At 34.4% G+C, this 15126-nt stretch overlaps 2 protein-coding genes and 1 long non-coding RNA gene across 6 annotated transcripts; 1 reads left to right on the top strand and 2 right to left on the bottom strand.

The window, feature by feature from the left end:
- Positions 1-454: 454 nt before the first annotated feature.
- Positions 455-1229, top strand: LOC110792064 (protein S40-1). The gene has a single exon (XM_021996863.2). It carries the CDS (start codon positions 540-542, stop codon positions 957-959), a length of 420 nt encoding a protein of 139 aa, XP_021852555.1. The 5' UTR covers positions 455-539; the 3' UTR covers positions 960-1229.
- A 1222-nt stretch (positions 1230-2451) lies between these two features.
- On the bottom strand, positions 2452-7518 carry LOC110805176 (DEAD-box ATP-dependent RNA helicase 18-like). 4 transcript variants are annotated; one of them, XR_008922187.1, is made up of 7 exons: positions 7266-7518; positions 6905-6933; positions 6192-6305; positions 3671-3802; positions 2967-3034; positions 2752-2841; positions 2452-2559 (listed from the first exon to the last, which is right to left on the bottom strand). XR_008922187.1 is itself a non-coding variant. In XM_056830412.1 (6 exons), exons 3-6 carry the CDS (start codon positions 3741-3743, stop codon positions 2521-2523), a joined length of 270 nt encoding a protein of 89 aa, XP_056686390.1. In that variant the 5' UTR covers positions 3744-3802; positions 6192-6305; positions 7266-7518; the 3' UTR covers positions 2452-2520. The 4 variants fall into 4 exon arrangements, 2 of the variants coding, with proteins under 2 accessions (XP_056686390.1, XP_056686391.1); XR_008922188.1 differs by lacking the exon at positions 3671-3802; XM_056830412.1 differs by lacking the exon at positions 6905-6933.
- A 265-nt stretch (positions 7519-7783) lies between these two features.
- On the bottom strand, positions 7784-9657 carry LOC130462058 (uncharacterized). The gene is made up of 4 exons (XR_008922189.1): positions 9320-9657; positions 9120-9194; positions 8850-8998; positions 7784-7875 (listed from the first exon to the last, which is right to left on the bottom strand). It is a non-coding gene; the product is annotated as an uncharacterized lncRNA (long non-coding RNA).
- Between the last annotated feature and the right edge of the window lie 5469 nt (positions 9658-15126).

The raw sequence follows: 15126 nt of genomic DNA, 5'->3' as shown, positions 1-15126 counted from the left end.
ATTGGAACATCATTATGAAACTGAGGAGTAGTAGTACATTTGGGAGAAGATCAATCAGGTGCACTTTTTACTAGGTAAGAAGAATGGACTATAGTGAACCAACAACTATCACATGTTAGTCAGAACAACTACATATATTTTCACTTTGACTCTAAAAATATCGCAGTTGGTAAAACTGGACCTTATTACCTCCCGAATCACGAGGTGAGGATCGGTTGCGCTACGTAGGCATTAATACTCCGTAGATTAATAGACATGTACCGACCTACGTATCCACGAATAATTTGTTTGCGATGACGGGGTTAATGATTTGTAAGAAGAGATAGATAAGGGAGTGGCGGGCGCCACACTCAACGCGCCAAAGAGATGACGCCACGTGACGACAATGCTACTCCATTTTTTTATTCACCAAACTGACCCCACACCACCTTATATATTCGCATACTTTCCCTTCTCTTTCATTTTCATTTTCATTGTCATTCCTAAACCTCTGCATTCAAATACAGATCCTTTCACATAATTACTTAGTATTTCACAAAATGGAAGAAGAATACCAAGAATCCGAGATTATGTTTTCCGACACCCATCTATCAAACTCTTACCTCCAAGTTAGCTGGAGCACTAATCAGCTGCGAAAGAAGCCCAAACAACGTCGTCGAAACAGAGGAGGGAAATCCCCGCCGTTGGATATACCGGCTACCAGCCGGTATAATGAAATGACGGGCTATGGTATTAATTATTATGATGACGACGACGATGAAGATGAAGATGATGAAAACTTAAGGTTGCCGCCACATTTGATCGTAGCGCGTAGAATAAACAATAACGACAATAACGTGAGCAGGAAAATGGCGTGTTCAATTTGTATACAAGATGAGAAAGGGAGAATTCTCAAGGGTAGAAATTTGTGTCAAGTTAGGAACTCAATTCTACGCCTTACCGGTTTCTATGAAACGTGACCGTTTTTATCATCTCTTCACTTACTACGTAATTCATTGGAATACCATTCCTTATTAATTTTTATTAGACACGCAAACTAATTTATTAGTTAAATTAGGGTCTTAGGATTATCAAATTCATAAAACATACGACAATTACATTGAATATATTTTATTGTTGTATAAGCGAGATGTTTCAGGATTGATCGGAAAGCATTTGTAATTTATTTATTGTTTTGTACAACTATTGTTTATAAATGAATAAATGTCTATATACTGCTTCAAATTTAATCTTTTAACAAGTGTTTAATTTAGTCCGGGCGATATCCGGGTTACTATTTTATAGATTGTGTTATCTATGTAATACGTAAAATGTTATTGTCAACTATATAATTTGATGTTTCAAGTTGCATATATTTATGTGCAAAACAGAAAATATATCATAGTTGGTTAAGACGATAAGAGTAAGATATCTACTTTGCAAGTGACAGGTCTCGTGTTTATGGGTGGCAATGGATTGAGATGGATCGGGTGGAGCTTCATCCGCCTCCATCCGTCAATTGTCCCTCCATCATCCAACCCGTCCATCATCATATTTACCCTTCATCATCTGCGGATGAATCGGGTGATTAACGAGTGTAATTAAAAGTATTGTCAAATTTATTTATAATATTAATATAAAGTAATATGTGTTAATATAGTGGACAATAATTTAAAATTTTGATACATGTAGATTATAAAATAGCCTAAAATGCTAATAATAAAACAAATTATTAGGTAACACATACAAGTTGGAAAAGAATTATTTATTTACCTACTTTTAAGCCAAACTTTTACGGTCGCTTGTAAATTGAAAATATTAGGTAATAATTAGATGTCTATAATCAATATCCACTCAGTACAGAGTACTATAATATATCAATGTAAATATATTTATATATTTTTTTAATAACTAGTTGTTGGAACGTGCGCTAGCGCGCACGTTCCCCCAAGATATAAAACACTGTCTCACGGAACACTATACAAATCACAAGCCTAATTACCATAGAAATAGTTAAAAGTATGAATATAGTACTCCATACATAATAAGAAACACGACTAATTACTTGATGTGGGTTACATATATAGAATTCATGGCTAAGAAATAAAAATTTACATGGCTAAGTTCAGGAAAATTAAACACGACCGGACTAACAGCCACAAGAGAAAGAGCAGTCGTGATAGTTCCTCGCCCAACTTTGTGGCAACATACGACTCTGCAAAAAAAGATCCATGATTACTTAGTTGATCAATGACGAAGCAAGAAACATGTAAGGACTAATGTCGTACTCAATCACCTGGTATATAAGGCCATAATATTATAATCAATGTTGTAGTAAACCATATCCCATCCCTAACTTTCCACCTACATATAATCGACGCGAATTTTCCATTTGTCAGCAGCTCATGGAATTAAAAATGAAGTTGTATAAATACATATTACAGAGCGTCAAATTGTAGTATATAGTATATTACCTGAAAATGAAGGAGAAATTATGCTCCTTATATGCACGGACAAAAGAGACAAAGGATTTTGTCCTTTCTACATAACATCACGGTCCTTTTTTGCGATAGATCTTATCTGAAATAAGATTTGACAACAGAGAACGGAGGAGAAATTAGTTTAGTAACAACAGTTTTCTGTTTAACAAGACCACACATACAAGTATGCAACTAACTATGTCTTCAATTCCAGAGCATTTTATGTTGAATAATCATCCCAAAAAAAATGAAAGTTCATCAAAACAATACTTCAAACTGCCGAATCACCCACCTGGGGAATAATATCAGGAGCATTATTTGAGCACTCCCGTTCCTGGAGAGGAACCCTCCTAATCTGCAGAAATTTTACATATGCTTCCTCCTGTACATTTTACAACGGTATAACAATAAGTATATCACAAGAATCAACAACATTTGAACACTAAAATTCTAACTCCAAAGTCTCAAGTCTTAATCATTATGTGAAAACTCAAGTCAAGAAACTACCTTGGATAAATGAAAGACAACTGCAGTTCCTGACTCCCCTTGCGAGCACTCGAGCAGTTCGTCCAACTCTGTGAATAAATAAATTTGGATATTGTGGAGGATCATACTGTAATAACAGAACAAAAGAATTGGTATTTTACATGATCTAATTCTATGATACGGAGTAGAAAGTATTAGCGCCTGAAACTAATTTTAGCCTTACTTTCCCCTCACTGCTTCCAGTAGAACTGTAGCAGACATTACAAGATAAAACTTTTATCCAATGCCCAACTGGCAGTTATAGGAATTTCAGCACAAATTGTAATATCCAAAACTCAAAACAGAGAAAGAAAATTCAGCACAAAATCGATCTATCGAAATTTCGACGCAGTGAAAGTAAGTCCAGAACATAATAGTATTATCAGAGAGTGAATACAAGATGCTTAAGTGATTATTCAAGTATATGCATCTAAATATAACCAATGGTCAATGCTGTAATGTTTTGATTGATTTCTAAACTCACTATTTTTCATAAATGTAAATCTGAACTTCTCAGACCATATAAATACTTGTAGCCTCTAATTAGATCGTCTATGCACATTAGAGTTTGAGGATATCTTGATGTGACACAGGTTCTTAATTGAGTTAAAATGAATACTCTAACACAGACAAGGACAGTAATTGTTAAATTCAGGAAGGGTATCAAGTGGTAACAGGAAGCCTACCCAATCTCCGATTACAAAAGGCTAACAAGGATTCAATTGTGGAGCACTCTTTTCTTCGCCAGTGCATAGGCATCCATCAAAGTGAAGTTTAAGCTCCAGACTACTTGCAAACCCATGGCAACTATTAGATAGCTGCAAAGGCAATACGTTTTTCAGTCATTCATCTTAAATCCCTCCAAATACAAGGATGAAACTTTATTTACACTAATTTACTTCCCAAAGACACTTTCTAATATATCAATTTTTAAACAATCTTGAAGGGTTCTAAGATCATACTGTATAGTTTTTCGGTAAGTGATGATAACTGAAGTAGTATATGATCTATCTGACGAACTCCTAGAAGGGTCCCAAACCAAACAACAAACAAAATTCATACAAGCTCTATATTAGGTGATCGGTCTAAACAAAGCTCTAACGATGGTCTGTAGAAAAACATACATGTACCAACCCGAAAAAGAGAAAATAAGAGCAGGTCTAGACAACCAATAAACGTCATCCACCTAATTGGCATCAAGGATCTAAGCCAATTTCAGGACCACCCTTCGCGAATTTATGTAAAGATTTCAACTATTTATATGATGAACGAGTTGAATGATTCTCGAAATAGCTTACACCTAAAAAGGTGGATAAAGAACCTTGAACAATTCCACAACCAGTCAACCACCATAAAATAGGTTGATTCAAGCGAGCAAATCACCACCCATGACATCAATTTACCAAAAGATAAAGCTCGTTTGCGAACCCATGACATCAACCCATAAGAGACGAAAAAACAGCAAAATTGTGTTCAATTCCGGTTAAATATATTGTGATTCCGTTTACTGAAAATATTTTCAAGGAAAGATGCAATTAAAAGTAGTTTTCATGTCTTCTTAACAGAAAATTATAGAGAAGGGTGATGGAGGTGGAAAAGGACAATGGATGAGAGGAGAGGAAAATGGACCGTCCATTCTTTATAAAAGAAAAATGTTACCATGCTTAAACAAACATAAGAAATTGATTTTCTTAGAAAATATATTCTGTCAAAAAAGCATGAAGTACTAAGATACTAAATGGATGAAAGGTTATTTGCTCAGCCTGTCTAGTCAATTAAATTTATCACGATCAATTGAAGATTAGTTAGATTTAAGGCTTCATAATTTTGCCCGAAAAATAAGATATCAAATAGGCTTTCAACCACAAGGGTCGTCATAATAGGCTTTATCTCACTAATGTATCAACTCCTCTTGCTGTTTTTCTTGTTCATTTTCGATCTTCAAATCTCACTTAACCAAGAAGCACATTAATCTAATTTCAAATTCTCCATACTGACGCACAAGATGTAACTGTGAAAGCATTTATTAGAACCCTACTATTGTCTCAGACACACACAGTTTCAAATCTGCATTCACCCAAGAACTGGAATTAGGCTCATCTTAGGAAAATATTAGATCAAGCAAGAGGTTTTTCAAACTCATGATTAGTCAACCGAATTTCCCAGGCAACAAGAGGACATGCAAGACTGGGGAGGTAAACTCTTCCTCCGTAACAAATGATAATCCCTTCCTCAACATTCTCTACAGTCTACACAAAGTACCCCTGAATACCTGGTGACAACATTTATACTCAAAATAACACTCTTATTTAACATGTTAGGGTGCCAGACTTGGAACTTACCATACACAACCACAAGGTCATAAAACAAACTCCTTACATCTAGAAGTTTTGGATCATCTAACTATTGTGAATTAAGACCCTTTCATTCAAAACAAGTGGATTTGCACAGAGATAGATAAGAATTCATCATTATAGCAAGTGGATTTACAGTCAATATATGAATTTGTTCTCAATGTTGACATATAGTAAGGTTTAAATGTAATCAATGGACAAATATGTTAACTATTGGCCGTTGCTAGAAATGTTACAGGCATCAAGCATCAATATCAGATTATTTTTTCTCCATATATCAATTTATCTTTTTTCCCTTTCTAAACATAAAGCAAATATGTTCAGAAATTATCTTTAGAAGGCTTGCTAAGGCAGCTTTTTGGTTCCATTTAATTAGAAAATATTGTAGTCTGAGTCTAGATATAGGCATCCAAATTACTAAACAACATCCAAATTATTAAACATAAAATATACCAGAATGGTCTGATCGGTTGACATCCCAAACTTAAAGTCATCCGACATAGGTAAATGAGCAGGGCGCTTTCTGACATAGTTCTCTTGCAGAGGCTTTGGAATTTGAAATGAAAACATGGACATAGTCACTCCTTCCATAATGAATTATGAATGCTCCAGTAGGTATATGCATATAGACAAAACAAAGGAGTTATGGAAATTGCACCATAATTAACAACCATATTCACTCCTCTCCAAGCTCCTTTAACGTCTAGTTTATGCACAAACCGTAAAACATCAGCATAGGAAAGCACCCTCAGAACTTTTTGTTATGCAAACCTTTAATTTGAACAAGTTAAAGAAAAGGAATGTTGATCGATCATTGCACACATACAATAGTTACAAGCTATCTACAACTTACCATAGCTTTCTGCCTACTGCATAAGATGATTCTCGGTGCCTCATGCTTCTTTTACCATCCTCGTTTTGATAATTGCATCTCACAAGAGAAGCATTATTCTCACCGGTGTTCTCACTGCAAAGAACAAAGGTAGGATAGATGTGAGAACCTCTACCTCATACTCCACTTCCATAGAACCAAAATAAAGCTCAATCTACACAAAGAAATTCAGATTCTCATCATACTTAACAAATTAAATTCTAGACTATTTAAGCATTCTAATGAGCTTATCATCTTGTACAGGAGAAAACACCTACATCAAGTTTCCAAAACTATTTGAACTCAACCGTATATAACATGCAAAAATTTATCTCAGTGAATCAAATCTTAGTCTTTCGTTCATAAAGTCGAACTAATAATAGTTAGTAAGGTAATGGATCAAATTACTTAAACACTCAAAAGATATGACAACTCCTGCATACTACCAGTTCTACTAAACAATTTAACAACCGGATAATCACATAAAATTAACAAAAGTCAGAAGATAATTCAAATATCCAAAATTCAAAGATTGAAGAGGAGAAAATCTGCATGCATAGTGTATAATAAATATTCATTTACATAATTCAACTATACAAAATCCAGGTGCACATTATAGTATAAACTCCGAAGTTGTTAAAATTTGAAGCAAAATTTCAACCATAAAACTCAAAAGAAAAGTAACAAAATTTAACCTGACATTGCCGATAAGATTCGTCAATACCTGCACCCCAAACAAAAATAACAAAGGAAACAAATGTTACAAGTTTAAACTCACAGAGCCATAAAATTACAGCACCATAAAAAATATTAATGAAATTGAATTAGAAAAGGTATAAAAATAATAACCCTAAATCAAAATCACTGGAATCAGCCAAATAAACAGAAAAAGATTTTATTAATTCGACATATTAGTTGTTCTTGAAGCAGCACCAAGATACAAGACCTTGGCACCATGTTGTTGTGATTAAACAGAAAATGAGATCCTCCCAATCAGGAATAACAAATAGCCACATAAAAAGATTTGTGAACATTACTCTTGCAATAAATACTTACAGTCCAAATGTTATCAACATCACCAGGAATTGCAGCTTCCAACTTTGATTGTTAATGTTGCTGTATAATGTAAAAATACAATTTAATTTAAAATCAAGATATGATAACCCATCTTTAATAGAAAGACAACGTAAAATCACAATAACTAAGAATCTCTCGGCAACTAATGATAGTAGCTTCTCCTATGAAACTTCACTTACACCAGCAATCAAATTCAGTTGATTCCTCAACAGAAAGACATTACTTGCATAAACCCCAGACACCTTATCTAAAAATTCAGAACCTCATTCATATTACAATTTACGGTAAAATGCAAATTGTAGTCCTATATTTCTCTCAATAGCTTGGTGTACGACAAAATTTCACAAACATTGAAACACAAATGAATTACCCAGCTCAAATTACATTACTAAAACAGTAAATCGTCAACAACATTAAAAATGAAATGAGATTATAAACAAAAGAAGAAAACTTACAATTCTTCTAATAAGTTAGAACCTAAAAAAAGAAAAGTGTAATCCCCCTCATCTCTCTGTCTCTCGCCTTATGCAGTACTCCGTAGAATTTTAGAGGAGCGGTTGAATGATTCGGTCATGATATTTTGAATTAACTGTGCAATAAACAAATAATAATTATAATAATTAGCAAATAAATTGTATATGCTTAATTGGAAATATGCAACTAAATGTTCATACGTAGACCACAGAGTAGAGTGAGTTGGTGGGCGTAGTTCAACAGCATATCGCCACAAGAAGGTGCTGAAAGAAGATCAACACCTGTGACCAGCGTGATAGGGACAGAAATCAAAGAATTCGAAAGAAATTAGAGGCTTGGATCAGCTCAGATATACTATGGGAGTTCATTACTCCTTAGTGACACATATGACTCTGCCTAATTTGGCTACACGCTTAATTAAGCTTGGGTGCAAATTAAGTTCTAGCTTAAAAATAGAACTTGATACACATATAAGTCATCATCGTGTTGTATAGATCAAGTTGTCAAGTTGATGCAATTCCAAGAAAATATATAAAGCAGACAGAACAACCATTATCTATACTCTATAGCTAGCATACCTGAACTGAATCAAAAAAGTTAAACAATTGGGGGTTTACTAATTTAAGAAAACAAACATAAGGTTAAAGCATACATGAACAATATGGGATGCAACATCTATATGATAATTGAGCTTATCAAATCAACAAGTCCAGAAAACAGAAAAAAAAAACCACAAGGCATAAGAAAGAAAATAAATTGAGCCGAAATTAATAACTGCATCAAATCAGGTACAAAAACAATACCAAGAGCAATCAAACACTAACTTTCAAACTGCATCCAATCAGATTCGGAAACAATCCTAAGACCATGAAAATACATTACCAAAACTGGAACTGAATCATCTATATCAAACTATATCAATTGATTACATATGCTAGGCTTGTCTAAGAGAGGGAAAGGCAAGAACATTCATCCTCTTTGGCTGATTTTTGACAAATTTAAGGAAGTTTAGAAATCCCTAACTTGATTTTTGAGTAAAGATCCCTAGAAAGTATAAATATGCAATCCTCGATGAGAATAAAAACATACCTTAATGTCACCATTCATTGAATCATTACTGTCTTCAATTCGCACAAAATCTCCATAACTTGTATTCAAGAAGGAAGCTGTGATAATAAATTGAGTATTTCTGCAAATTCTCGGCATTTAATGCTACAACAGATGCCTCATTTATCTTTCTGGATATATTTTCCCCAAATCAGCAACAAAAAGCAGAATAAATCAACAAATACATCAATCTAATAAATTAATATCGAAAAAATTAACTACCATATAGAAAAGGTCGAATAAGAGAGATACCTATCTTTGATACCTTTCACGGGGGTGAAGAGCTCGCCATGGAATTACTTCTCAGGTTCCATTCCTTTCGTACTTCTATTAAATTTCAAAAACTCTACATAAATCCTAAATCCGACCATTAAACCTATTCTTTCAATAATGAAACTAAGAAAACTTGGCATAAATGGTTGATGGAGATTACAATATTTAAGAGATCTCACCATTCTTGCCGCGACGAGAGAGCGCGCATCAGAGAGGAGTAGGGCAGAGCAATGAAGGAGAGAGGAAGAAGAACAGAGAGGAGAGAGAAAACGGTGGCGGTGGAGATTGGAGTGAGAAGGTAGGGTTTGCCGAAAAATCATCCAAGAATCAGGGGTGAAAGAAAGAAGAACTGAAGAAGGGAAGCAGGGAGGACTGGAGGAGGGAGCGTGGGATGATCCGTAGAGAAGGGTGTACGTGGCACAATCTAGCAAGAATGGCAAATGAGTAATAAAGAGATATAGGTGGGGGTAAATTTGGCAGCACACTATTGCTGCAATAGTAACTTGAAGTTTGTATGTTTTAAAGTGTTAGGATTAAGTAATTGTAAAAACTAATAATTTTAACGGATGGAAGGATTTATCGAATGATGGATCGGGTGACGGGTTGGATGAACCTCCAACCGTTTAACATCCGTGTTTTATCGTTATTTCATCCATATATTCGGTTCGGTTGGTTGAATATCCGTTAGGTTCGGATGAAATTCCCACCTCTACTCGTGTTCGAATCCTATTATAAGAATTTTTTTTGTACATATCCTTTGATAAGGATATGACATTACATGTTCTAGTGAATAAAATAGTTCCATATGGCGCGTAAACATTTTTCTTTAATAGGTAAGAAGAATGAACCCTACTGAACCAGCACCTAGCAGAGGTTAACTAGTCCAACTACGCAGGTCATCGCTTGAGCAACTCGCAAGCATTTTGCAGCTGATGGGGTTCGACCATGTGACCAAGTCAGAAGGTGAGTTCCCCACCAACTCCACTAACTTATGTTGGTTGGCGCGTATACCTTATTTGAAACGTTTTTTAGTACTCCATATGTCCCATAATACTCGCACCGCTTTCCTTTTCGGGCCGTCCCTTAATACTTGCACCGCTTCTATAAATGGAGTTTTTACAAATATTATGTTATTTCTCACACTTACCTATTAACCCACTTACACTCCTACTCCCTATAAAAAATCATTTAAAAATTCCACCCCCACTCACCACTCTCCACCCCTTACACATTTCCCACTAACTATATTAAAAAAAAATACCACACTATCAACTAACAACCATTAAATTTTTTTTTTGGCAAATAATAATAAGCTTTATTTACCAAGTAATCAAAGTATTAACAAACTCTGAAAACACATATATTAGTATAAATAAGTCAATTCAAGTGTTTTAAACTCCGCACTAGTATTAAGGGACGGAAGAAATATATTAGGGTAAATAATACATATTTACAAGTAACTTTTTTAGGCGGGGAAGTTTTAGTATTTTTAGTTTTAGTGTTTTAGTTGCTTGTTACCTTTGTTCATGCTTGAAATTATAGTTTTGGTTCGAAGATGGGGCAAATTAGTGATGTGGGCGCACCCATACTATTCTTTATCTGTTATATAATCCCATTATTTATATTATCTATTACTAAATACCTTATCTCATACTATCTCGTTTTAAAATGATATTTATATTTTTTTTAGCACGTTTTATAATGTTATTTTACACTTTGCTTTAATTCATTTTTTGGACATGGAATTTACTATGCTACATTTCTTACCCTACGGTATTTGTAATTTTAATTTTCATTCACTTTATCTTACTTTATTCATTTTTTTCTTACACTCACCTACATTTTTACACATTTCTTTTACTTTATCCATATTTTATTATATTCAACCAAAATTTTTACTTTTTATCTTAATATTTGTGCAAATAATAACCGTAAAAATATTTATGAAACGAAGATAATAGTTAACAGTCCAATCCAAATTAGTAATCTACGCGATGTATATTTTACTTCGTCATGTATATATCTTTCCATTATTATTTATAATACGGAGTATCCATACTCTTATTCATTACTAAATTTGATTGTTCTATCTTAAGGCTATGATGAGCTCAACCTACTAATTAAGATTTATATATAGGTCCCCTTATCTCACCCGTTTACTGAAAATGTGAAATGTTTGAAAGCGGCTCTAGCGTTGACCTGTATAGGTGGAATGATTAACTTGAGATATATGGGGATTCAGTAAGACGAGCCTCTCTTCTTATCTATTAAAAGAAAAACGTAAAAAACAATATGATATGTTTTACGAAAGCCGCTGGTTGAGCTAGGCGATGATGGATACGAGTTGAACTAGATGAAAAGGTCATAGTCCACAAGTAGTACTACGTATATATTTGAACTCAAAGCTAGTTACCGATTCAAATTAGTTACTCCCTTTATTCCACCCATATCACATTAAACACTTCTATTTTCTTCCATCCTAAATAATACGGAGTACATTATTATACATCCTTTTGAGTAGGAAAGTGGTCTAGTATTAGGTATTTAATGTCCTAGCGATAACAAATTATATTGAAGGTGCTCGATCACTTTTTATTTTTATTTTTATTTTTTTGAGGGAAAAGGTGCTCGATCACTTGAGATGTAATCTATCAAGACTAATGTAGGAAATACAAAAAGTAACGTAATCTTTAAAGTAATGCAACCAATGAACACTGGATTCGTATAAGAGACGTACGTTAATAGGAAATGAAAAAATCAATTATTGAATTATGTTCACTTCTTTTCAAATATTATGCCAACATTTTCTTATTTCCACGTATTCTGCTCCTACATGTTTATCCAAAAATGAACACTACGTAAATGTTAAAATTTAATTAAAGTACATAACGTAAGTACGTAACAATGATAGACAATAAAGTTTGGTCAACACATACTTGCATGAACTGAAAAGTTGATAGACAACGAATAGAAATTACTCGTACACAGTGTTAGTAACTTTTTTGCAAGGTACGTAATTGCCTGTTGGTAATTGCCTGTTGGTTTAGTGGCGATTGAGCCTGAACTTGGTAGGGAGAATCCCGTGTTCGATTTCCTGGCCAACAATTGGGAGGGGGCTGGAACCTATCCTCCAAGAACTCGCCCCGAATCCAGATTAACCCTAAGGATGAATCGGGTGGTAACACAAAAAAAAAAAAACAGTGTTGCGTGCATAAAGGGTTGTATTTAGATGTTTTCAAGGCTAATATAAAGAATAAGAAAGTAAGCACTAACTTGTTTTTCGTGGTAATCAAATCACCTGCCTTGAAATTGAGATTCGGTGCAACGGGGAGCTAACTCTTTTTCAAGCTTTTCTTTCAACATAAATGTATAACTATGGAATGTGAAAATAAATACTCCCTCGGTTTTTTTAATACTTCTCCGTTCCGGAAATATCGCACCATTTATTTTTTACATTATGCATACTACGACTTTTGCCATTTTTTGTGATTAATATGTACTCCCTCCGTCCCGGAATACTCGACCCGGTTTGACCGGCACAGAGTTTAAGGGACTTGAATTGACTTATTTAATTTAATAGGTAGTAGTTGATAGTGGGGTATTATTTTAATGTAGTTAGTGGAAATGTGTAAAGGGGTGAGGTTAGGGAAGAGTAGAGGTTGAATTTTTAATTATTTTTTGTATGGAGTAGGGGGTAGGTGGGTTAATAGGGGTGGAGTGAGAAATAATATAATATTGTTAGAATATTTCCATTTTTAGAAACAGGTCAAGTATTAAGGGACGGCCCGATAAGGAAAACAGGTCAAGTATTCCGGGACGGAGGGAGTAAGAAAATTTTAGTCATGTGGGATCATGGTAAATTCGTATCGATATATATTTTCTAAATATTATTTTTTTATAATTTTTACTTGCACGCGATTTGAGATATTAAGAGTCAAAGTAACGGTTAGTGGAGTAAAATTCAACCTTAATGCGATATTTTCGGAACGGGGAAAATATACTAAATTTGGCTTGAAGTTTTTACCAATATATAACAATCAAATGTTATTATGTAAAACGTTGTTGGATTGGTCATATATTAAATTTGGCTTGTATTTTTTGCTAATATATAATAATCAAATGTTATTATGTAAAACGTTGTTGGATTAGTCATAATACATATATTTTCATAATATCCAATTTATAAAAAATTTGCAAATAGAAAATTTTAAATTCTTAATGGTCAAATGATGCCCACTTAGTCCAAGTGATACAATTACAAAAAACGGAGGCAGTACGTGCTTCACGTAGATTTGTTTATGAGGATCGATTTGTGCGGAAGATAGTTGCGTCACTCTACTTCCTTTTTCTTCTTCTTTCCCGACTTAAAATTAAGAGTTGTAAAAACTAAATCGAATCGATATTATATCCAGTCTAAACTGATCCAAAATCACATATTATGGTGTCATTTGGTTCACATATGAAGTATAATTTCCCATGAATGCAAATTTATAAAAAATGAGTTCCTTAAATAAATTTATGGGAACTTTTCTATAGTTGTTTGGTTAATAATATGGAAAATAATTTCCCATGGGAATTTTTACTTACCTAGTGGTGGACTAGGTAAGCAAATTCCCCCATGTTGTGGGAAGTTGAAATTCTTAAGAAGCTTCACTTCCTCCATTTCATCAAAATATTGTCAACCAAACAACTTACAGACTCCCCCCGTCTCTTTTTTTCTTTACGTTTTCCTTTTTGGGTGTCCCAAAATGTTCTTTACATTTCCTTTTATATTATCACATAATGTTTTAATATTCTATCAAAATTTGTGTCCAATTATTATTTTAACCAATTAAATTCATTGAGTCATTCAATCTCTAACACTTTCCCAATGCGACATTAATTTTTCTCATTTTTCCAATATCAGAATTTTGATAAAAGTGAAAACATTATAAACAAACGTAATTTATCTTGTTTGAATAAAAAATATAGAAGAATCTCAATGCACATTAATTAATCGTTGAAACGCGTGCAAAATACAAAACGTAAAGAACAAAAAGAGACGGAGGGAGTACTTTGCAATTCATAGGAATTTTAACTTCCCATGTTTTTGTACGCCAACCAAACAACACCTATATTTGATCAAAAAACGGTGAACCGAAACTTATTGTACAGGGACTCAAATAACTCAAAAAATAATGGTTCAAAGATAATAGTATTAATTTTGGTGCCAATCTGTTAGGTTATGATACATATAAACGAATATAAATCATGCGGAAAAACCATAAAAGCCAGGATTCCAAATTAATTGCCACATAACAATTAGCATAATTAGGATGCATACTCTTTGTAACGTGCCCTCCCTTGATGTGCCCGAACCGAACAAGAACAAGTCTTTAGGACTCCAAGTGTCGTCCCTCCGTAGAAAGTCCACAGCACGTCCGGATCCGCCTTAAGATTGACTAACTAGAATCGCCCTTAAGGTACTACAAATTTTCGGCAATATGGGGCAAAGTGTATGACTGAATTTTTGGCTCAAAATTCTTACCTTTGAATACTTGAAAACTCGATATAAATTATGAACTATGTTCATCTATTTATAGGGGTATGGAAAAGGTATTGGAATCCTACTAGGAAACTAATTAGTTAACTAGAATTTAATTAAAACTCTATCAACTAATTTATCTATTAGGATTAGGAATTTAATCATTAAACGAATCCTATACGGTTTAGGTTTCGTATTCGAACACAAACACACACGCACGCACAGCAGCCCACGAGGGGCGCCATGCGCGCGCGCGCTGAGCCCGAGCCGCGTCGCAGCTCACGCGAGCTACGAAGCCCACGAGGCTGCCTTGTGCCCACAACCTAGGCGCGCGCTGGGCCTGGCATTGCGCTGGGCCTGGCGTGGCCTTGGGCTGTGTGTGGCGCGCCATTGCTTGCTGGACACGGGTCTGGCTTCGTGCTGGGCCTTCGTCTAGCAAGCTCGTCTAATGCTAATTCGTAC

This window comes from Spinacia oleracea, chromosome 5 (genome assembly GCF_020520425.1).
Source record: "Spinacia oleracea cultivar Varoflay chromosome 5, BTI_SOV_V1, whole genome shotgun sequence".
Classification (NCBI taxonomy): Eukaryota; Viridiplantae; Streptophyta; class Magnoliopsida; order Caryophyllales; family Amaranthaceae; genus Spinacia; species Spinacia oleracea.
The sequence above is the reverse complement of the archived record's forward strand: the minus strand, read 5'-3'. Positions and strand labels throughout refer to the sequence as shown.